Consider the following 25,261-nt stretch of genomic DNA (forward strand, 5'->3'; position numbering starts at 1 on the left):
CTTCTTTTTTTTTAATCTTAGGCCTGATATTTTGCTAAAGCTATCCAAGACTCTAAGAGCTTCAGAGAGAGACCTTTCTGAACCGTCAAGTATGAGAGTTGTGTCATCAGCGTATTGACTTATTTTTATCTCGTTTTCTTTAACTGTCAATCCCTTAATGTCCGAGTCTTTTCTAATTTTTTTTTGCAAGAATCTCGGCTGAAAGAATAAAAAGGTATGGGGAGAGGGGGCAACCTTGACGGACACCTCTGTGCACAGGAAAAAGGTTACTTGCCCAGCCGTTATTCAAGATACAACTTTCCGAGCCACAATAGAAGGTTTTAAACCATTGAATAATAGAAGGGCCGAAACCGAAGGATACGAGAGTTTTCTGGATGAAGGGCCATTCTAAAGTGTCGAAAGCCTTTTCAAAGTCAAGAAAGACCAACAGACCTGGGATACTTTTTTGTAGCAGCGTAGTTAATTACACATACTTACAGGCACTAGCAAGTCTTAGAAAAAGCCCAAGCTTCCAATGTAGCCAATATTCAGCCATCAACAACAAGCGCCAAAAGACCGTTTTTGAATGTCTACTGATTCAAAAGAACAGGAGTTTGATAAGGGGGTAACCCTAGCAAGAGGGTTAAAAGATAGCCCGGGTTTACAAGCAAAAATTCGCAGGTAGGGTAACCCTACTACCCGGGTCAACTTACACCGGTTACGCTTCAGTTAACCTTGTAAAATTTTGTCGTAAGAAGCTGTTATTCGAAAATAATTCCATTCCAGTGCAAAAATACGACAAATTGTGAATGAACACGATGTTTCTTGGTCACAATTCGCTGTTTTTGTCGGTATTTTTAAACATATTTAGCTTCTTGGAGCCAAAATAAAGTTGTCCCGGGTAGGCGAGTTATCCCTAGCAGAGCGTTTACAAGGCGCTAGGCCTAGGGTTACCCTGACGCTAGGGTTACCCTGGCGCTAGGGTAACCCTAGCGCTCAGCTAAGGTTACCCTAGTGCTAGGGTAACCCTATCTGCCTTGTAAACACGTTGATGAAAAAAAGAAGAAATGTGGGAGCGCTAGGGTAACCCTCCTGCTAGGGTAACCCTAGAACTATGGTTACCCTACCTACTTGTAAACAGGCCCTTATTCTGATACCTTGATTGTTTTTATCGCATCATCTCTGATGTATTCAAACACGATCTTTTAAAACTGGATGTTCAAGGTGCATTCTTGAGTTTGGAGACAACTGAGCTTTCTTGTAGCTTTTGGAAAATGAAAGAAGTGGGTGGGGAGGGTTATTGACATCCATTAAGAGACTCGACTTTTTTTGTAGAATTCTCCAGTTCTTTCTTTCTTTTTTATTTTGGTTCTGAGGGTCGCATGTGATCGGTTTATCGCGAAAATGCGTAAACAATTGTCCCTGTACTCTCTTTACCGAGAGCGTAGCGTTGTTTGACAATGAGAGTTCCAGAACAGGACTACGCCATTAAAAAACTCATGCAAATCAGCAGAAAAAAAAAACAGACATGTGTAGCATTTTTTTATTCCCCATCAAACAAGATGATTACAAAGGCTGTAAACAACCCTCCGTACGCATTACTGAAATTGCACTTTTCTGTGCATGCGTACATAAAACTAGCTTCTAGTAACACATCATATGTATCTCGAAACACCACTAGAAGTGCGGGACGCAGCCCGATGTTTCGCAAGATCCCGCTTTGCAAACATCATTAAATAGACAAAAATGTATCCAAAACGAAACATCCTGCTGTGTGCTGCACTCGTAGTACTTAAAACCAGCTTTATCATAGTTGATTTGAAGGCATCGGTCCTGATTTGGCCTGCACGATTCCAATATACAGTTACTCCCATCAGCATTACACTTGATGCATTTTAAGTTGTGAACTAGTGCAGATACAAAAGAAAAAGAAAGTAGCTGTCAGTAATAAAAGGCTTATTCAAATGCAAACCACCTCTTATAACATACATAAGAAAGTTCGACGTTTTAAAAGCCATAGACCCAATATGGCGGCTGTTTATTTTTGGCTCCCAGAAAAATCATTTGTCAACAAAATTAAATTACTTTAGCTTTAAGATTAAGTCAAACTAAATCAGTGTATGAAGTTTGAAGGCTATACTTTCATCTAATGGGAAGTTACAGGGACATTTATATTGCCAAAAACATGAAAACGAGGCTAGGCAGGCCAGGGTGACTTTTTCCATACAAATCTCTTAAATTTGAATGAGTCATAACTTTGCAGCCATTTAACCCAAAACACTGAAACTTCTCAGAATAGCATAGTATTTCATATATATTAAAAGTGCCACCATCAGCGTTTTAAGAAACTTGACCAAACAACAAAAGTGAATGACAACCATTTTTGCATAAGGTCTATTTACAGCAATTTTTAACCGTTATAATTTGTCACAGTTCTGAAATCCAAAACAACATTTCGTTATTTTAGTTAAGCCTATAAGAAAGCTTTTTAAATGGCTAATAAGAAAAGACGCAGTCAGTCTAGAAAACCAATTAAAAAAGTGAAGCACATACATCACGTGGTCGGCACGATGCGAAAGAAAACGTGTGATGGCGAGTTCACCAAGGTCCCCCGGAGGGGGGGGGGGGTACTCCCATAAATTTCGGGAAGGGGTGTGCCGCGAAGGTTCCTAAAACCCTGATCCTATTTAAGGATAAAGAAAGCGAAAATTGATACCCTTTTTTAGGTCCAAAACCGAAAAATGACACCATATTCAAGGGGAGGAGAAGCGTTCCGTGACGACCCAAATAACGGCCAACCGCGCACGGCAAAACACAAATATTTATAAAATCGTTTTCCTAATACTTGAATGGTTAGTTCAGTTTTAAGATCCCTTTTATTTTTCGTTTAGCTTGGCTTTTATTTTAGCTGATAGAATTTAGGTACCCCATCTAACGATCACACCAGAAACACAATGCCAAAAGGAGCAAAAATGATACCCTATTTAAGGACCGAGAACCTCAAAAACCATACCCTATCCCGCGGCACATACCTGTACAGCCCATATATGGGCAACGTCTCAGACAGTTTTTCTTTCTATTTCGGGGAATTACGTTTATATTAAAAAGCAAGTATGAGCAAGGATAGATAAAATAGTTGCTGAGCGTAAATGTATTTCCATTCCTTCAAAAAAAAGTAGTATTTTTATTTTTTAACGCTCCGCAACCGAACCGAATGCTATGACAAATGGCGCCGTCAAGTCCTTATTTACCTGTTTTCAAACACGTACAACTTTTTTTGTAAAGCTCCAAAAAATTAAGTAAACCATCAGAATACCAGTTAACTATCGATTTTTGAACAGTGAAAATTGGAACCTTATCAATGAAGTACCTAACTTTATCGTTACACCGAGGTCGTGAGAGCGAGTCACGATCGATTTTGGCTTTACTTCTGATTGGTTATGAAAGTGGCGCGTTTTTTTATTTAACCAATCAGCAACGTAATAAGGTAAAACCAGATCAATATTCTATTTATTCGCCACTCATGTGAAAACCAAATTCAACCTCCGGATGAAATGCAAAGCAATTGTATTGCTTCTCTGCCCCGATCCCAGGCGTACTCCTCCTTGGTCGTGCGCGGTCCCTTTTTCCTTATGGGATTGTTAGGGCGCGGTTCGCCCGCTACCCGTTTCCCGCCTTAACCGACCGGCTAATCGGCGTCTGGGGATGAGGAAGACTGCCCCTTGTTATTTTAATTTAGCCTTACTTCGAATTCTATACATGGAAGTCTCGATTCAATTCTTGGAGCCACGAAATCAGCGGATAACACTTATCTTGACTTTGATTGTTTGGGCCTGGATAACACGAAAAACGTCATCCAATATTTGTTTGTCATTGTCAGGTTTCAAGCCGGATTTACACGGTCAATTTTTATGTGAAAAATATATTTGATTGTGTACATGACACAACAATTATTTGTCAGCATTCTAAAGTTTAGTGCGCCAGTAATGACCTTGGACAGCAGAGATACGCACAGAGATAAGCCCGCACAGTGACCAGCGCGAGTTTTGGGACCACATATGCTTGCGCTGACGCAATACTTGCCACATTTTATGCGACGGGTTGCCTACACGATCAATTTTCGTATGTCAAAACTCTTATTTGTCACATAAAAGCTAACTCGCCAGTTTGTCAACTGACCAAAACTGACCAATTTTTCTCATCTGCACGATCAAATAAAAGTTGTCACATAAAAATTGCTACACAAAAAATGCTCATGTAAACCTAGCCTTCTACGCAGACCTTCTTTAGGCTCGTCACGCGTTTCACCCTAAACTCGTGACGAGCCCAAAGAACATCTGTGTAAGAGGTTAGTGTAAACCCGGCATCAAGCACCATAACATTATCCAACATTTGCCTCTTCCGCAGGCAACACCCTTTGTTACGAAAAAAGACTGGGACGGACGAAAGAAAGACTGGGACTGAGCAAAGGAGTCTTCCTCTCTACTAGTCCCAGTTTTTTCTCTTCCCCTCTGCTACCACAGGAACCCCATCTTCTCTACTAGTCCCAGTTCTCTTTATTCTCCTCTGCTACCACGGGAATCCCAATGTTAAGGATTAAAAGGAGTAGAGGAGGCTCAGACAAACCTGGTTCTCGGGGGTGAAAGCATTTCTCTCCGAAATTTAAGTCGTAACGAAAGCAGCATCCTTTCCTTTTACAAAGATTTTCGACGTGCAATTCAAAACCCTCTCCACATAGAACACGATCCTTGGGCTCAACAGAGCAGGGACTGGAATCTGTCAACAGAAGCATAAAGATATAAAGAGTCATGCTCGAGTGCTTTATTTACATGACCAAAACTACATATAGTATTACAAAAGCATAAAACATAACTAAAACAAGACTGATCACAATCGTAATCATGAAACAATGAAAAAGCAATTATGTTACATCAGTCTGATTTGTAGAAGATTATTACGTTAAGCTAAGCATGACGTGTCTTATTTCCGATCTTGTACCCTTTTAAACCTTATTGTGAGACATATGACTATTTCCATGAGGTTAAAGTTAAAGTATTCCATTTAAAAAAGCCTTTGTTCAGATCAGCTGGTTTAACCATTATTAAAACTCCGGCGTTTACATTCCCGTTGGAGGGTAAAGCGTCCATGTTAGACCCACTGACCAAGCGTCCCGAATATCTAATTTACATATCGTTACTGAAGAGACATGCGTGTCACCATTTACCCCAAGCAACCCATGTTTCGACCTGTTTTTCCACGTTACCCTTCATTATCCACGTTTCGCCCTGTTTGCTCACATTTAACCCAAGTTACACACATTTCACCATGTTTACCCTCATTTAACCCAAGTTACCCACGTTTCACCCAAGTTACCCATCGGTCACGTGATTAGAACGCGTCGAATGTTTAATATCGCCTGAAAAAGCTTATTCAAGTCCTTAAATAAGGATCTTTTTCAGCCAAGTTGTAGAGTTTTTAACATACTTTTTTTTAACAGCCATTATCACTTTTATCATAATCGAGAGGGCCTGGAGCTGAAAATACTGTTCAATGAGAAAGACTGGGGACGAGACTCGTACGACCCTGCGCGGTTACACAACTGTAATCAAACTGAACAGCGAGGGTGATATATAGATTAAGCCAAGCCTAAAAACGGAGCTCCACATACCTTAAGGTTTCTATTGTTAGCGGCTACTAATTTTAGCGATTTCAGCGAGTTAGGAGAAAATCGCTAAATTAAGTACTCGCTAAACTTTGTATCGGTAAACTTTAATACTCGTTAAATTTAAGTACCCCCCTCTCATCCCAGAGAAAAACAAAAATTTAACATGGATTCCTTTAAAAAATGGATGCCGGTAACTTTGTTCTTTCGGACCATGCAGATGTTCGTTCAATTTCAGTTTCAATTTTGTTCTTTTACTGAACATTTAATTCCATCTTGCCTATATGTGTATTAAAAACTAGTTAACACGATGTCACTATTTTTTTAACAAAATAAGGAAAATCGCTAAATTAAATAGTCGCTAAATCTTGCTCAGGAAAAATCGCTTAAAATAGTAGCCGCTGAAAAATAGTAACCTTAAGGTATGCATTTTTTTGCTGCTTCTTAATAATTTGAAAATACTCTCAAAAGATACACTTTTATTGAAATTATTGACTACACCTGACGTGCGCAACTACTCAAGAAATTTTCGATAGCCCAAATTTTTTCGGCAAATACAAGCACAGAAATTCCGCTGTCAAATTCCTGACGTTACCCAAGACAAAAAATAAGACTTGAGCCCGCGATCCAAGGTCAAACTACTACCTGGTAAGCGGTAATCTTAAAAAAGCGTGATCTCGATGAACTCTTAACCTGAGCCCGCGATATGGTCATGTGATACTGCCCAGCGGATACGTTGTTTTTACTGCTGGCAATTAACCACAATATGGATGTCCAATATCGATCCTGGAAGTTGTAAGGCGGCATAAGACAACATATCTTCCCCAGTGTGGAGTTGCACTGTGACTCCCCTCACCCTCCCCCAGAGTACGTACACTCGCTCGCTCGTACGCTCACGTGACTACCAAACTTTCTCAGCTTCGTGTGTTTACCAAAATTTACTTCCCACGGTGCTCCGCTGGCGCGCTTCGCGCGCTGGGAGCTCCGTTAAAGTTAAAGTTTCTCGGGTCTTGGCATCTCTGCAGGCCGTGTTTATTGTTAATTTCTGTTTGATCAGTCAAGAAGGGGAGCGTCGGCAGATCTGGAGAGCTTGGGCGACCTGGTAAGTTACATGTGACCGTCTAGTTGTTACAGTTAGCATATAAAATTGGTTTTCCTCAGTATGTGTTTTTCTCGTTTTGTAAGCGAATTCTTTTATGTTATACAGTTTTGCCAATCTTCTTAGCTGAAAAAAAAAAACAGTCGGGGTTTGTGGTGTTAAGTCAAAGCTAAATATGTTACACAATTACTGTTGCTTATAAAGACAACCGATGTAAATACGTTCAAATTGAGCTTCAAAATGCATTGTCTGTCCGGTCGCTCGTCAGGCTACAAGGTAACGCAACTGGAATAAAATGCACAGCCTGTAGAAAGTTTTTATTTTCCTAACTGGGTGCAATAAGCACACAATCATTACAAATGGAAAAATGTACGGTGTAAAGGTAATATAAGCAGTGGCCGAAAAGTGTCCGTAAAGCGAGGTTTACATTGTATGAGAGCGTTTCACTTGTGTCACAGAACAAAGTGTTCGTTGTCCGTTATTAACGGGTGTAAATGTTTATGAAAATGTATGGACAAACAAAACTGCTCTTTTTAGCGGGTGTCGTAAAGCGGGGTTCCACTGATCTTTTATTTAATTACGTTAATTTTTTGACAAATTTCCTGAAAATATATATATATGACCCTTCTGCATGCATTGCGTGCCAGTTATGGCGATGCAGTCAAGTACTTTCAAACACCCCATAATTATGGTAGAGATCAAATGCACTAATTAAAATGTCGCACAAGATTGCCACACATTGTGGAGATGGATTATTAAAATCTTCATGATTGTGGTTTTGTTTCTAATAAAAGTCAACTTCTGTGGTTCCAGCTTTCCAGAATGTTATTTGCATGAAGGCACCCGGAAACAAGGAAGTACTTTGTATTTGTCCGAAATTGAGTTTTTTGCAATCCTTTCAAGATTCCTATTTGTAACTTAAACATTTTAAAAATTTCATCGTTTCTTTTTGTATGTATATATGCAGTTTTGGGCACTACCTGTAAGACCATATTACAAAACATGTAGGTGCCATATGCTCATGTATAAATTTTTCGTGCTTTACTAATGCACTTACAGGCACTAAATAGAGTTAATATATTTTAAAGTGAAACATATTTTAAACTGAGCCCAGTGAAAAATAACAGAACACTTAAAAGTATTGTTAGTATTTCCTCAAAGAATAATAATGGGGGGGGGATTTTATTCTTTGCACCAAAAGGAGACAATTATTTGAGAGAAGGCGGTTAATCAAGGGGATGTTTATTTCAAAAAAGATCACTGGAAAATATGTCATAAATATTGTTTTTTACTACACCAATTAAATTAAAACAGAATCACATTTCATCCAGTTCACTGAGCCTACGCTGGTGCCTGCCTAGTTTTTTTTTTAATATCCTCTCTGCATCAGAGCTCGAGTAATTCCTTAGCCAGTTGGTGATATAAAGTGGGGGAAGAAAGAGGGGGGGGGGTGCGTTTTCAAGGTAATAGGGGTAAGGAATGATTATTTCAGAGAGGCAATTATTACAAATATTTTCATCAAAAGGAGGGGGCGATTATTCGGGAGGGGGATTAATCAAAGGATGACTATTACTCAAGGAAATACGGTAGTTATAAAGAATGAAGAATAGGTTAATGTTAAGAATGTGTATAAATACAGTAACCAATAATAGTTTTCACAAGTGACTGCTAGTTAATTTGGAAAAGAGTTGTTTGGGTTGAAGTACATGTGTACAGCAGAGGGTCAGTCTTCTTGAGTGGTAAGCCGACCAAGTGAGATATTTTTAATAACAGACAAAAAAATCTAACAAAGCAATTAAGTCAGAAGAAATCAATGGCAATTCCAGAAGAATTGTTGTTCTGCGTGGTTGTACAGGCCATTTTACAGTGTGAACCAGAAAACCGTGAACACTTTCCTCTATCTTGCAGCCAGCAGGTTGTTTTTCGTCAATAATTTGTCAACTATTTCCTCTACTTCCTTTTTCAAAGTATAATAAAAGTGTTCACAGTTTTCGTGTTCTCACTGTAAAGCTGGGGTCAGGTCCAAAAATTTGATCATTGTCTTCACTTTTCACTTCAGTTAATTTGCTTTTCTGTTTGCTTTACAGAGAAATGCTGCCACTGCAAGGTTTTTGGTCATACATATACAGCTATTTCAGTTAACGTTGTCCGGATCAAAGCTAAAAGACAAGACTGAAAGGCAGTATGGGTAGAAGAAGAGAGCAACTGCGCGTGCTGAATACAAAAATATATAGTGACATGACAAACGCGAATTTGCACGTTTTCTTTCTCTTCAGACATGTGAAACAAGGTGCTTTTAGCCACACTGAATTTAAAAAGAATTTTCAAATGTCAGAGCTAAGCGATAGTGAAAGTAAAGCTAAGAAAGGCCTCCTGAAAAGAAAAACAAACTCGTGAATTCTCCACGTGCGAAATACAAATTTGTGCATTTAATGAAGCTTATATGCAAATTTTTAGTGAATACCCAGAACGCCATACGGTATTGCCATTTAGCTTTAAGCTTTGACCCGACAACGTTTATTGAAATAGCTGTATACCAGCAATACCTATCAGCTAATTAAGAGTACTTATTATGTCGTTTAGAAGTGGTTGGAAGTCCTCACATGGTGGCAGCTGTGGAGGCTTCCACTAAATCATTTTGTAGTTCTCTTAAATCTATTTATTTTCTTAATGCTGTAAAACAATCAACATTTAACAAGTGAACATTCATTTTTTTTTAAAGAATAAATGTTGCTTTCATCAGTTTCGTTTTTGTAATTATCTGGGGGTGAGGGTCGTAATGGTAGGTGCTTCTGACTAAGAAACTTTTCCTGTACTTGTCAAGATGGATTGAGTACCCTTTATAAAGTTTGCAATCCATCCTGTTTTAGTAGGGGTGCAGTAGTGGGCTGGCTAATTTAATTCAGATGGGAAACTGATGGAAGTTGTCCTTCGCTTAAATTTTGCTGTAACTATGGAAAACAAAACAATCGAGATCTAACCAACGAAAAGCAAACCTGGACATTTACTATTATACATTGTAGTTTAAATCAAAAACAAACAAACAGCAATAAGCAGCTCTTGTTTTCATGGAGAGAAACAATCACATTCTGCCATTTTGTGTACAACATAACATTTATGGGTTATGTAAACTGGTCTTTTCATTTTTTTTTTTTTTTATTCTTCTTCCTGTCCACAACCCAATATCACCCAAACGTTTGTCGTCAAAATTATGCATGAACTCTCTAACTGGTCTGTCACTGTGCCCCTGACGAGAATGACAGGCTTCCTGAGTGCAGACTTTCGTGTTGTTTTTCTTTATCAATCTATGCTGATAACTTTTCTCTTAGTGAGCTCACTAAGCTATTATCACAATCAGCTGTAGTTTTTATAGGCTGTTATTATTTACAGCAATAATAATAAAAGTATTAAAACTTGAACTCAATGGAGGCTTTGAACCCTTGTTTTAATATGAAAGGATGCAATAGACGTGTTTTGGCTTTAATACCAAACATACCTGAGTGCAGACTTTCGTGTTGTTTTTCTTTATCAATCTATGCTGATAACTATTGTCTTAGTGAGCTCACTAAGCTATTATCACAATCAGCTGTAGTTTTTATAGGCTGTAATTATTTACAGCAATAATAATAAAAGTATTAAAACTTGAACTCAATGGAGGCTTTGAACCCTTGTTTTAATATGAAAGGATGCAATAGACGTGTTTTGGCTTTAATACCAAACATACCTGAGTGCAGACTTTCGTGTTGTTTTTCTTTATCAATCTATGCTGATAACTATTCTCTTAGTGAGCTCACTAAGCTATTATCACAATCAGCTGTAGTTTTTATAGGCTGTAATTATTTACAGCAATAATAATAAAAGTATTAAAACTTGGACTCAATGGAGGCTTTGAACCCTTGTTTTAATATGAAAGGATGCAATAGACGTGTTTCGGCTTTAATACCAAACACAGGGAAATAAATGAAACAGTTTGTCTATTAAGGTACACACAGTACACAGTCTGAATGACGCACCAAACATTTTCATTTTTCGGATTTACAAAAGGACAAAGTAAATAACCAGGGAGCTACGCTTTTAGGCTTGGCTAAATCTATTTATATTCTGCTCATACGTTGTTGTGTCACCTCTGTGAAAGAAATGTAGCTCGTTAAATTGTTCATAGTTGTCGAAAGTGATTCGAATATTTCTACTAGACCAAAAGTTTTGTAATACGGGAAATTATTTTTTAAACCTCTGGCACTTTAATGGGTATTCTTTTTATTTTTTCTGCTTAAGGAGTTCATTCATGATAAAATTAACAAGTTTGCACTTCGAAAGCAAGGCTTGCGGGTGAAGTTAGCTACAACCATGAACATATTTTGTTGAAACGCTCTTAAGGTATCAGCCACCCTTCAGGACCGTCCGCGCCCGGATCGCTCCAGCGCTTTTGTTTTTAATACAAACCCCTACAAACCACACATTTTCTGAAAGCTTAATAGTTCCAGATTATGAATTATTCCTTTAAAAATGACGAAAACTTAAAATAAACGCAAAATTGAGACGTTTTTGCGAAAGTATATGTCTGTGTAAATCAAGCTCCAGGCCCGCCGAAAATAAGCGGAAGAAAACGATAAACATCGCGTTTGCCTCTTAACACCTTTCTCTAAAAAACCGTGTCTCAGATTTTTGACAAGTGCGTTTGTTCTTTTGTAATGCGCAGATGAAGTTAGGGGAGACGAATCATCGCCACTTCCTGTGGAAAAATATAAATTATTCGAAAACGAGAAAAGAAAACAAAAATCGCAGACACGGTTTTGGAGAAAAACTATCTGGCAATAAGCTGGCCAAATTTCAGCCAAATCGGTTCAGGGGCTGCCGACTTGGAGTTAAAAACGTACGTTCAACTTGTCGAAATTTTCTTTCCGAGAAAAAAGCGAAATATATTTTTTGCGGAGTCTTACCCATAATGAGATTATAACGCCTGGAACGTCAAGGTTGATGCTTACCAGGAAGGGTCATCCTTCTCTAACAATAGATGCTTGACAGGTTACATTCAACAGGCAAAACATTTACGCGGAACGTGGCGATATATTTTTATCTTCTGACCGGATACAAATCGAGGTTTATACAGTTTATAGAAAATTCAAAATTTTCGCTCCACATACGGAGCCGCATTTATGTTATATAATTTGACATGCTTCGAGTTTGGTTGTGTGCTGATTCATCGAAAGCGCGACAAAGCCGCTAACAAACGGCGATTGCTGCTGAAAGTGAAGGTGAAGCCTCGAAATAACGTTCGGTCAACACAAAAGAAAACAGGCTTGCCGAAATGAGACTAGTAGTTCTAGCTGGGTAAGAATAAATTTGATTTAAGGCTTACATATTTTCAGACAACAAATATCGTCGATTGTAAACCCTAAATGTTTCACAAGGCAGGCCGTATCCACCGTCACTGTCGTTTTATTTCAATATTTACCGGTATGCGTGTCTGTTTCCATTGAACAGTAGCGCGTCTTCTATTCAGTGTGACCACTTTCTTGATCTTCAACCGGTTCTTCAACATGAATTTACGATCGGCTTTCATTTGTTGGCGCGGAAACCGACTGCCCGCATTCGGCGCTTTACCGCTTGTTCTTGCAAATATGTTCTTGCGTGAACAATGGATCTGGGATTTCGTGACGCGTTGACAGGACATCTCAACGGGCAATTAACATAATTAACCTTGCAAAAACTTTATCGCGCAATAACTTCGCGCAGAAATAAGATTTTTTTGTGAACTTTTTTGTAAAAGAACGCCCTTGAAGAGCTTTATCTGAACATCACAAAATCTCAAATTTAGAAAAACTGCACCTTTTAACGGTGGCTGATACCTTAAATACGTGTTAAATACGTGTCAGTACCCCCGTTCCCATTTCAACGTTGGCAAATGGTAAGACGGTCGCATGTGTCAGATGAATGGCTTTTTTATCAACAATGCTTAGGGGTGGAAGGGACAAATTCACGCTGGGGCCAAACGGCCCTTAAAACGTTCATTTAGGGGCAAATGCTCTAATTTTGCTTTGTTTCAACATTTTTCTACCAAACTTTGCATGGTACCTTGAAATGTGATCATAATCAACTCTATTGCAAAAAATGTCAAAATGTCAAATTATGACGTCATATTTGATGACGTCACAAAAACGTGTTATACAAAGTTTATAATTTCATGCCATCAAATATGTCATTTGAAATGAAAGGGCGTGACTAGGGGAATATTGTACTGATATATATTGTACAAGGGCAGGAATGACTTTGATGCAGATGTTTTCTATTATTCCTGTTCCGCTCATCCTAGGCAATTAATTCTCAGCATAAGTGGACTTGCTAACATGGAAACAGCACTTTAATTTCAATTTTTTTTTATTTAGGGGGGGGGGGAGGTCACCATTTTTAACCTGAGCATTTTTCAAAATTCAAAATGTCATATCTCCTTTAATTTTTGAGATATCAACAAACAGTTTTCAGCTTTAAACTACTCTGGATGTATAGTTTCAAAAACCGTAAGAAATTAAAAACTTTTAATAAACGGTATGGTGTGACGTCATCAGTTATGACGTCATAACTTTTTGGTTGTCAAAAGAATTGGAGTTTTATCCTCTCTTCACTTGCCAAGTTTGGTGACGACATGCTCACTACATTTGGAGTTATGCTAATATGTGACATTCTGATGACCGTTTTTAAGGACCGTTTGGCCCCGGCGTGATTGTGTAATAATTTTGTACACTTGCGACCATGGTTGTAGTCCAGGGCCAACACGCATAGTGGCTTTATTTCACTATGTGTCAAACAAATTCGAAATACGACCTTCTTTGTGAGCTCCACTCGTATTACCTGACATCACGGTCACAATCAGGACGGCAAGTATGACAACACCAAGAGTCCTCATGATAACAAATGCTAAAATAAAATAAAATAAAATAAAATCCAAAATAAAGCAAAATAAATTAAAATGAAATAAAATAAAATAAAAACCTAGCAGCTACATTGTATATTAAAAAATAAACAAAACAACTGCCAAACTTTGAGTAAAACTTTATGTTATATTTATTCACTGGACAGTTTGTTATTCACACGGGTCAAATGAAAAATGAACAAAATGTAGTGAAATGTAAGTAAGCCGCAGTTCTTACCTTTGCGGAAACTTTTAAAACAAAAACTATTTAATCTTTTAACTGGTGAGAGCTTATTCCGCACAAATGCTGTAACCTTGTATAATTAATTGGTGAGTTGGCAGTCTGTGGACGACTCCCTATCTGCATATTTATTATTATCACTTATTTCAGTCACACTATTCCTTCCAATTTTTACCGCTGAAAATTGCGTTGCATTGCTTTCAAGTAAATATCGCTATTCTCACAGCCTGACTGCTTGCCAATGCACTGTATCAAAAAGAAAACTTAGATTTCAGTCTATCGTCCTTTAATACGAATTAAGGAGTGATGAACAGCCACATAAAAATTAACATTTGCTATCCTTATCTACAAAGTATTTATTATTTTCATTGTTCTATATGTAGCCGATTTTATCCTGATGTTTTGGTCTTTTAAAAACCCTCAGCTAAACAGTTAACAATTGTTCTCTTCTCACGCTTGTTGCATATGCCCGGGCATATGGTAAGGTGACTTGTGTTATTTTTTTAGTCTTTACTTATTCACAGTAAAGCGATCGAAGCAACTCAAATCAAGGGTGCGCACACAATACTTCTTGCTACATATTTGTCGTGAAACGGTGCTGTTTCAAAAAATAAAGATAAGACAACAAAGGTCGGTTTAACATTTTTAGTCTTATTTAGATGGCTTCAATGGGTTATTTTATGACTCTTGAACACTGATTCAATGATACGAGTTTCCATGCAATATACATTTCAATCAATTTTCGCCTCAAGTCAATTTTTAATTGCGACTCACTGATAGCGGGAAAAGCCGTTGAAATGTATCCAAAAATCAGCGCATAAAATGCAAGTAGGCAAGTAGAATCTACCAGAAATTTCAGTGGTACAAATTAGAATCACATCTAGATTTGTACATATTTTAATAGCTGTTAGAACGACGCGTTGTTCTTGATTTATGCGCCCCAAAATTCTGCATGTTTTAATTAGAAAGGTGACTGGAAAAACAAAATATCAGAAACCTTCAAATCCAAACAAAAAATATCTGAAACTAAAACATTTTTTTTTAAATACGGTTAGGGTGAGTACGAAATTGAAATAAATAATGAAACATAGTCTAACTGAATGGATTCGTGTTTTCGTGATGAAGGATGGTCTTTAAACGAAATATGAATATGTTTTACTTGTCTCGCCAACCATTTCTAAAAATATATTTATTTTAACTTCTTAAATATAAAAGTTATAGTTTTTATATAAGCACCATCAGTAAAACTGGTTACGTTTATAACTGCATGAAGCTGAACTTGGAGCAGACGCCTCTCAAAGAATGCCAGCAATTACGGACAGTTTCCTCCTTGCAAACATCACTTCTTCAGTCGAACGGCCTTGCAAAACCTCTGTCTTCATACACTGAGTACGATGCAAAGTTTGACTAACTACGGTCTGCTCGAGAAAACCCTCCGTATTGAGAGGCTAAAAAAAGGACGATCTTCTCCTTAAAGATGTGGAGAAGATACTTTGACTGAAATCCATTGAAAGATCGACTTATTTTATATTCTGCTATTCATGCTAGCTTCTAAAAGGTCCCAGTTTACCTTTACTGGCAAATTACAGAAAATTAAAAACACCAGAATGTTTATACCAATAAATAACCTGTAACATATTCCGACTGTTAAAAGTAAGACTTCATACAATTTAAAAGAAGCCGTTACCTTTCTTGAAGTGAAACTTTAAAATTAGACCCGGCAGAAACGCTTTGTCCAGATGAATGATGAGAGCTTATCTCGACTACAAGCTATAAGCCTTGTAGAATTATGTATGAGTCGGCAGCGTCTGGAAAAACTCCCTTTTCATGCTAAAAAAGCTTAAGTTATTGTTCAATGTGGTGCCATTTTGTCTCATGCCTTCAGGTGAACAGTAAACAATCGTAGTCGACTCACGCAAATTTTATGTGAGAATCAAGTGACTTCAGTACCGTTTTAAGTTGTTATTTATTCTCACTGAAGTTGAAACACATTATTTATTTACACTCGTTGGCTATTACCACTTCGAAAGATGCAGTCACCAACACAAGTCAGTTTACCTTTCTAGCAAATTACGGAAAATATTGAAAAACGGAATGTTTATACCAATTGATAACCTGTAACAAAGTCTGACTGTTGAAACTTAGACTTCAAACGATATAAAAGAAGCTTTTACCTTTCCTGGACTGGAACTTTGAAATAAGACCCGAGAGGAAACGCTTTGTCCAGATGAATGTTGAGAGCTTTTCTCGAATACACGCTATAAGCCTTGTGAAATTATGTATGAGTAGGCAGTCTCTGCGAAACACCCTCTCCATACTCAAAAAAAAAAGCTTCAGTTATTGTTCAAAGTGATGCCATTTTGTCTCATGCTTTCAGGTAAACAGTAAACAGTTGTACTCGACTCACGCAAGTTTTATGTGAGAATCAAGTGACTTCAGTACCGTTTTAAGTTGTTATTTATTCTCACTGAAGTTGAACACATTATTTATTTACACTCGTTGGCTATTACCACTTCGAAAGATGCAGTCACCAACACAAGTCAGTTTACCTTTCTAGCAAATTACGGAAAATATTGAAAAACGGAATATTTATTTATTATTATCACTTATTTCAGTCACACTATTCCTTCCAATTTTTACCACTGAAAATTGTGTTGCATAGCTTTCAGTGTAAATATCGCTATTCTCACAGCCTGACTGCTTGCCAATGAACTGTATAAAAAAGAAAACTTAGATTTCAGTCTATCGTCCTTTAATACGAATTAAGGAGTGATGAACAGCCACATAAAAATTAACATTTGCTATCCTTATCTAAAAAGTATTTATTATTTTCATTGTTCTATATGTAGCCGATTTTATCCTGATGTTTTGGTCTTTTAAAAACCCTCAGCTAAACAGTTAACAATTGTTCTCTTCTCACGCTTGTTGCATATGCCCGGGCATATGGTAAGGTGACTTGTGTTATTTTTTTAGTCTTTACTTATTCACAGTAAAGCGATCGAAGCAACTCAAATCAAGGGTGCGCACACAATACTTGTTGCTACATATTTGTCGTGAAACGGTGCTGTTTCAAAAAATAAAGATAAGACAACAAAGGTCGGTTTAACATTTTTAGTCTTATTTAGATGTCTTCAATGGGTTATTTTATGACTCTTAAACACTGATTCAATGATACGAGTTTCCATGCAATATACATTTCAATCATTCAATTTTCGCCTCAAGTCAATTTTTAATTGCGACTCACTGATAGCGGGAAAAGCCGTTGAAATGTATCCAAAAATCAGCGCATAAAATGCAAGTAGGCAAGTAGAATCTACCAGAAATTTCAGTGGTACAAATTAGAATCATATCTAGATTTGTACATATTTTAATAGCTGTTAGAACGACGCGTTGTTCTTGATTTATGCGCCCCAAAATTCTGCATGTTTTAATTAGAAAGGTGACTGGAAAAAAAATATCAGAACACTTCAAATCCAACCAAAAAATATCTGAAACTAAAACATTTTTTTTGTAAATATGGTTAGGGTGAGTACGAAATTGAAATAAATAATGAAACATAGTCTAACTGAATGGATTCGTGTTTTCGTGATGACGGATGGTCTTAAAACAAATATGAATATGTTTTACTTGTCTCGCCAACCATTTCTAAAAATATATTTATTTTAACTTATTAAATATAAAAGTTATAGTTTTTATATAAGCACCATCAGTAAAACTGGTTACGTTTATAACTGCATGAAGCTGAACTTGGAGCAGACGCCTCTCAAAGAATGCCAGCAATTACGGACAGTTTCCTCCTTGCAAACATCACTTCTTCAGTCGAACGGCCTTGCAAAACCTCTGTCTTCATACACTGAGTACGATGCAAAGTTTGACTAACTACGGTCTGCTCGAGAAAACCCTCCGTATTGAGAGGCTAAAAAAAGGACGATCTTCTCCTTAAAGATGTGGAGAAGATACTTTGACAGAAATCCATTGAAAGATCGACTTATTTTATATTCTGCTATTCATGCTAGCTTCTAAAAGGTCCCAGTTTACCTTTACTGGCAAATTACAGAAAATTAAAAACACCAGAATGTTTATACCAATAAATAACCTGTAACATATTCCGACTGTTAAAAGTAAGACTTCATACAATTTAAAAGAAGCCGTTACCTTTCTTGAAGTGAAACTTTAAAATTAGACCCGGCAGAAACGCTTTGTCCAGATGAATGATGAGAGCTTATCTCGACTACAAGCTATAAGCCTTGTAAAATTATGTATGAGTCGGCAGCGTCTGGAAAAACTCCCTTTTCATGCTAAAAAAGCTTAAGTTATTGTTCAATGTGGTGCCATTTTGTCTCATGCCTTCAGGTGAACAGTAAACAATCGTAGTCGACTCACGCAAATTTTATGTGAGAATCAAGTGACTTCAGTACCGTTTTAAGTTGTTATTTATTCTCACTGAAGTTGAAACACATTATAGCGGAGCTCCCACGCGCCGAAGGCGCGTAGCGTAGCTCCATTGGTAACATGCGGGTACAAGGGAACAGACAGGGCAAATGGTATCCTATCGAACCGAGAAATTTTGGTTGTCGCGTACGTACGTCCGTCCGTACGCACGGATTAGGCCTGGGAACGAGCTAGGCTCCGGTGGCAACCCGCGTCTTTTGGCGGGAAAAATCATTACTATCAGGCCCTCAGCAAATAAGTTTTTTAAAAACGATTTCTACTCAGCTATATATAGTAGGAAGTTTTAAACGCGAGGGAAAAAAATCATTCTTAGCTCTTGTTGACAATGTTAGAATTACATGAAGGGGAGACTAACTTGAGGAAGTCCGCTGGTGGCTGTCCGGCTCGTCTGGATTTATCAGCTTGTAAGCGAGCTTATTTTAAACTTGTGCATGGATTGATTTGCCAAATGTAGCTAAATGTTCTGGTTCATACGTGATAAGCTCTCGGGAAACGGTAAGGTGAACAGCAGAATTTTGAATATGGTTCAGAGTCAAAAGTCAGGAAACAATCTCACAGCATGCCGATTTACCAAGCGTACGCATGAGTTCACTACTAAGCATGAAGACTTCGCGATTGAAAAGCACACGAAGAACTCAGTTTTAAAGACAGTTTATTACAGATACATTATTTCTGGATATATTTCTCGTTTTACCCGCGATGACAACCATAGTTAGTAGGGGAGTAAAGATTGTGGCCGATCGAAATGGAAATCTTCCAAGCTTCTTGGTGAGTTTGAAGCAAAGACGGTCAAAGACAACATTCCTTTACGAAAACAAGGTGAGCTATTGATGTTCATTTTTTTAACAGATTAGAAAAGTCTTTGGTATTTAGATTAACCAGCATTCAACCTAATACATTATTTTTAAACGAAGCTGGGTTCTAGCTCTCAGTCGTGTACCTGTATGTCAAACAAGGACATAGACTTAGTGAACTGAAATTCGTTTTGTCTTAAACACGAATTGTATATTCAAAGCATACCTTACTTCTGGTTTTTCCTATCCGCGTTAATTTGTTTATTCTGTAGTTAAATCACCGAAGTAGGAAGAACACACCACTTTTAAACGTTGGAAAGAGTACAGAACAAGTAGAGAACAAAATTTACATGAAAATTTGTAAGAATGTGGTCGAGTCAGATGCAATATAGGGGACATTGCTAGCTGAGAGTCTTAGCGAAATATAGTTTCTCCATGACCTCTGTTATTTTTCACTGAGAACTTTGCGTAGTTTTCCTTATTTTTAAATTTTTATAATATGAATGTTATGAGTGAAAACGTTTTGTGAAAGTTTTGTATTTCTTATCTGATAACAGCCTTTCTCAGAATAAATTGATTAGTTTATTCATATTTTTTATAACTTACCGTATTTAATCGATTAAACGCCTCCCTCGAATAAGCGCTACATGTTAGAACAGAAATATTAATAAACGTCGCCCTCGAATAAACGCCGCATCATGATCATGTGGCATTCATTTGAATAACAGACTCGGAAAGCAAATGCAGTAATAATCAAGCTTGAGCAGGCCAAAACAAATATTTTTCTTGATTGTAACAAGGTTTTAAGGTATTGAAATTGACTTTTCAGGCATGTACTAAAACATGTTTCTGTTTTTTTTTTTTAAATTAAAGTGTTCAGTTACCATACTATTGTTTACAAGAAATAAATTGAATTTTAAATGAATGGCGCCCTCGCATAAACGCTTCCCTCTAATAAACGCCGCACTCCAATCACGAAAAATTAAATAAACGCCGTGGCGTTTAATCGAATAAATAGTACATAAAAGAATATAGCACAGATTCTAAAATGTTATGCAAAAGATCATGAAATTTTCTTAAGTTATAACAACCAAACTGATCCTGAAGTTATAATGTAGGATAAGGGCTTGGAAAAAAATAAATTCCAGATTTCCCTGTGGTTGACAAGCAGCTCTCAAATTTTGCTTGCCTAGGACTGTGCATGATTGTGTTTCTTAGTAAACTTGTGACTGTATAATTTACATCTAGACGACTTGCCTGGGCCTTTTAACCTATTACGCAAACAGGCATGAAAAATTAATTGCTTGACAGAAAAATCTACTTGCCCCAGACAATCAGAGGGTACTTTTTTAGCCCTGTGGCTATGAGCATTGCTTTCTTGAAGGTTGCACATGACTCGTACAATTTTTTAAGCCTTTCAAAGTTTTCCAACTTAAAGCAGTGACTAAATCAAATATTTTTGCCAATTTTTTTTCTACAAGAGAAGTAGGATTAGTTTTTGATCGTGAAAAAAATAAGTTCAAAATGGGCCTGTCTGCGATGATTCGAGGATATAATTAAAAGTAAATAATACATGTACAACAAGTTTTTTGAGCTCAATTCAGTGAGAAGTATTTATAGAGGGTGTAAGATGCAGTTTGAAGTTATCATTTATTTTGGTAAATCTGTTGTCTTTCTAAAACTTGCTATGATAGGATTTCCATACTTTTTGCCAGGATGCAAGTTAAGAATTTTACAGGTTTTTGATATGTATAAAATAATTTTGTTTTCAGTGCAGGGAAAACAGTCAAGGTGCAGTTAGTGAAATTGGTGATGCAGGTAATCATAACATTAGTGTCAGCTTATATCTTTCTTTATCTAGATATTAAAGAAGCTCCATGACACATTAGTGCATGAAACTTGTTTTTCAAGTGTAAAACTTTTGGGTGTGAAAAATGGTATGTGTTTTAACCCCTTGGTAAGTTTACATTGTCTGTTTCCCTAAAATCCTCGTTTAATTGAGGAATTTAATATACACAATTTATATGTAACAGCACATGTACATAAAATGTTTTTATTGTTCAAGAAAAATGTTTTCGTTGTTCATACAATGCACCCCTTCCCCACCATGGAGGAGGGGTATGAGGGCAAAGACCCAACAAGATCTGCTACCTGACCCGACAAAATACCGGAATACTTGTAATGATTTTGTGGGAGAAGTGCAAATTGACCTGTTGTGTTTGAATTCCTTTTGTTAATACCTTAAACCTTAATAGCTAATAAGCTCAAGCCCTAACTTAACATAAATTGTCTTGTTGTGGTACCAGGCAAATGTAGAAATAGAACTTAAACTCAGCTCAAATTTTACGTGAACACAAAGACTTAGTAAAATTTTAGAGCTGCTTAGGCCAGAAAAGCCAGCTGGACTTGTTGATGAGCCAGCTTAGTGTTTTCTTAGCTATATCCCTGATAAAAGTTTTAGGGAGAATATGTAAGCTTTCCTGGACTTAATCACAGTACTTTCAACAGCACCTGTCAGAGATAAATATAAGAGTCTTAAAAGACACATCATTTTGTAGGGAACTCTTGAATTAAGCCGGTGTTTCACACCCCAAAACATTTATCAAAGCCTTGCCATGTGCCGGGTCTTATTGATAGCACTATTAGTGTCTTCAGTAGGTAATAAAAAGGTTTTCCTGGCACACTCACTCTGAAAGGACTTTTTGGTTCTAAACATATCCCCCAACACATTCCCTGGCCCATGCAAAAATTGGAAAAATAACTCTCTTTTTATGTATCTGTATAATGTTCTAAATAAATCAGGGTCGGTCAGGGTTTTTAGGTATACGGTATACAGGGGAATTTTAAACTGGGTATACAGTATTTTTACACTAGAATTGTGCCTTTATGGGTATAAAGTATACTGCGATTTTCCAAATTTTGGTATTTTGCACGATTTTGAGGGAAAATTTAGGGTATACTGGGTGCATGTTTTTCAGGTATACTGGTATACCACTTACCCCTGGCTGACCCTGATAAATTAAATTAAAATTATAAATATTCATTTGATGTCAATGATCATCAACAAAATGGTATCTGTTATTTTCCCTTTTTCAGGGTTAACACCAGTAGCAGAATTTCCACAGAGAGTTGCAGACACAGAGAGAGATAATTGAACAATTAGAATATATTATTTCTTCGTTGCATGTACAACTAATACTTATGTACTCTGTGTGAAAATATACAATTTATGTAGTCAGGTGTAATTTTAAAGTTAATGAAATAGAGCCAGATAAGGTTCAACCATGTACGTATTTCTTAAGGGATCTCTGACAACACAATATAGATAGATAGATGGATAGATGCTTTATTAAAACTAAATTGCAACCCAAGGGTTGAATAATATAGTTTTTACAAAAAAATTACAATGGTTAAAAAGGTTAAAATTACTTATATACACAAAATGAAATATACAGCTATAAAAAGTCAAACATTTAAAATTTGAGCGCATTGCTAAAATAAAAAAATATAAAAATCATCCGGCTACCCAAATATTTGTGGGAGATGTGGTGACCTAATGGTTATTGTGCTGGACTCCGGATCGAGCGGTCCGGGTTCGAGACCTGGCCCGGGCACTACGTTGCGTTCTTAGGCAAGACACTTTACTCTCATAGTTCTTCTCTTCACCCAGGTGTATAAATGGGTACCGGCTTATTTACTGCTGGGGGGGGGGGGGGGGGAATTAACCCTGCAATGGACTAGCATCCCATCCAGGGGGAGTAGAAATACTCCTAGCCGCTTAATAATGCTTCAGAAACCTGGTTACGCTCCAGCCTGATGAGCCACTTGGCTCAACAGCAGGCTTTACCTACCCAAACATTTAATTCCCAGTGCCCACACTGTGAAGAACAGTAATCATGATAATGAGATACACAGTTCATCAATCTCTAAATTAATATCACATGTTGCAATACAATAATAACTGATGAAATATATGTTGTTCATAGGCAAATTTTTACTTCATCACCAAAACCAAACTCAGTCATTAAATAATAATTAAAAACATTAAACACAGCTGTTTTGTTTTGTGGGTGTGTTTCACAGATCAGTTATTTGTTGTTAAGCCTTCTGTTTCAGTAGAACTAATTTAATAGCCATATTTTTTTCTCATGCTTGCATGGTTTAATATACAAGCAAATGCATGGTAACATTTTTGCCAAACAATCTATACAGACTATACCTGAGTTTAGGACTAACAAACAGTATGTCTGCCTCTCCAGAATTTTTCTTAGTTTACATGCAATTAAGTAAAGTGAAGCCCCTCAAGGACAAAGGGACTCATATGAAGGGAAAATGGTGTTATCATTTTGGGGAATCCTATTTGGCAGAATGATAAATGCCACTATTTTGCTTGCGGCTGGCTTTTACTCCGGTTTGCTAGCAGACAGCTGTTATTTTTAGTATCGGGAAATAATATTGTCACTGTTCCAATAGGGCCCCCGTTTAGGCGGGGGGGGGGTGGGGTGGGGGGGGTGGGACAAGCTACATGCAAAACTTTCCAGTTGTATGCTTTGTACAGCTATAACATACCAGTTATGGTGGGTGTATGGATATTTTCTAGAGCAACGCTTTCTTTGTTCTAGTTTCTCTTTGAGAGTTTATATACCTTTGGGAGGTTATGCACAAACTGCTAGATGATTATCCTCTTTTGATTGATCAACTATTTTTACTTTTATTTGGTGCTGTTGTTCATGGTGAAAAACAATACATAATATATATAAAGAAAATAACACGAATAAAAAATCATTCTAAAAAAGATGTAAAGGGCATATAACCTGGGAGCTCCGCTTTTAGGCTTGCCTAAATCTATATATTTTATTTACACTCGTTGGCTATTACCACTTCGAAAGATGCAGTCACCAACACAAGTCAGTTTACCTTTCTAGCAAATTACGGAAAATATTGAAAAACGGAATGTTTATACCAATTGATAACCTGTAACAAAGTCTGACTGTTGAAACTTAGACTTCAAACGATATAAAAGAAGCTTTTACCTTTTCTGGACTGGAACTTTGAAATAAGACCCGAGAGGAAACGCTTTGTCCAGATGAATGTTGAGAGCTTTTCTCGAATACACGCTATAAGCCTTGTGAAATTATGGATGAGTAGGCAGTCTCTGCGAAACACCCTCTCCATACTCAAAAAAAAAGCTTCAGTTATTGTTCAAAGTGATGCCATTTTGTCTCATGCCTTCAGGTGAACAGTAAACAATCGTAGTCGACTCACGCAAATTTTATGTGAGAATCAAGTGACTTCAGTACCGTTTTAAGTTGTTATTTATTCTCACTGAAGTTGAACACATTATTTATTTACACTCGTTGGCTACTACCACTTCGAAAGATGCAGTCACCAACACAAGTCAGTTTACCTTTCTAGCAAATTACGGAAAATATTGAAAAACAGAATGTTTATACCAATTGATAACCTGTAACAAAGTCTGACTGTTGAAACTTAGACTTCAACCGATATAAAAGAAGCTTTTACCTTTCCTAAACTGGAACTTTGAAATAAGAACCGAGCAGAAACGCTTTGTCCAGATGAATGATGAGAGCTTATCTCGGATACACGCTATAAGCCTTGTAAAATTATGGATGAGCAGGCAGTCTCTGCGAAATACCCTCTCCATACTCAAAAAAAGCTTCAGTTATTGTTCAATGTGGAGTCATTTTGTCTCATGCCTTAAGGTGAACAGTAAACAATTAAATTCGACTCACGAAAGTTTTATATGAGAATCAAGTTACTTCAGTGCCATTTTGAATTGTTATTTATTCCCACTGAAGTTGTACATGTTATTTATTTAAACTCGTCAGCTATTACCACTTCAAAAGATGCAGTCGCCAACACAAGTTCTGCATGCAAGACACATTTTCATCATGCACACTTTTTGCTTTCGGCCAAATTTAAATTTGGCAGACGAAATAAGAACACAGTTAACCCAACGTACGAACACCACTAGCTCAAACAATTGCAAATAGTCGCTTAAACTTAAATTTTTCCTCTCACTAAAACATACTCCTCATTCCAGCGTTCTACTGCAAGGATGCGATGACCATGCTCCATATTTGAAGAGGGACCTTTTTCTAGT

At 37.1% G+C, this 25,261-nt stretch overlaps 1 protein-coding gene across 1 annotated transcript; it reads right to left on the reverse strand.

The window, feature by feature from the left end:
* Positions 1-1,514: 1,514 nt before the first annotated feature.
* Positions 1,515-24,722, reverse strand: LOC144666489 (uncharacterized). The gene is made up of 4 exons (XM_078527919.1): positions 24,661-24,722; positions 13,590-13,655; positions 4,606-4,755; positions 1,515-1,886 (listed from the first exon to the last, which is right to left on the reverse strand). The coding sequence occupies exons 2-4, from the start codon at positions 13,642-13,644 to the stop codon at positions 1,657-1,659; spliced, it is 435 nt and encodes a 144-aa protein (XP_078384045.1). The 5' UTR covers positions 13,645-13,655; positions 24,661-24,722; the 3' UTR covers positions 1,515-1,656.
* Between the last annotated feature and the right edge of the window lie 539 nt (positions 24,723-25,261).

Source organism: Oculina patagonica, chromosome 9 (genome assembly GCF_052425735.1).
Source record: "Oculina patagonica isolate OP01 chromosome 9, crgOcupat, whole genome shotgun sequence".
NCBI lineage: Eukaryota > Metazoa > Cnidaria > Anthozoa > Scleractinia > Oculinidae > Oculina > Oculina patagonica.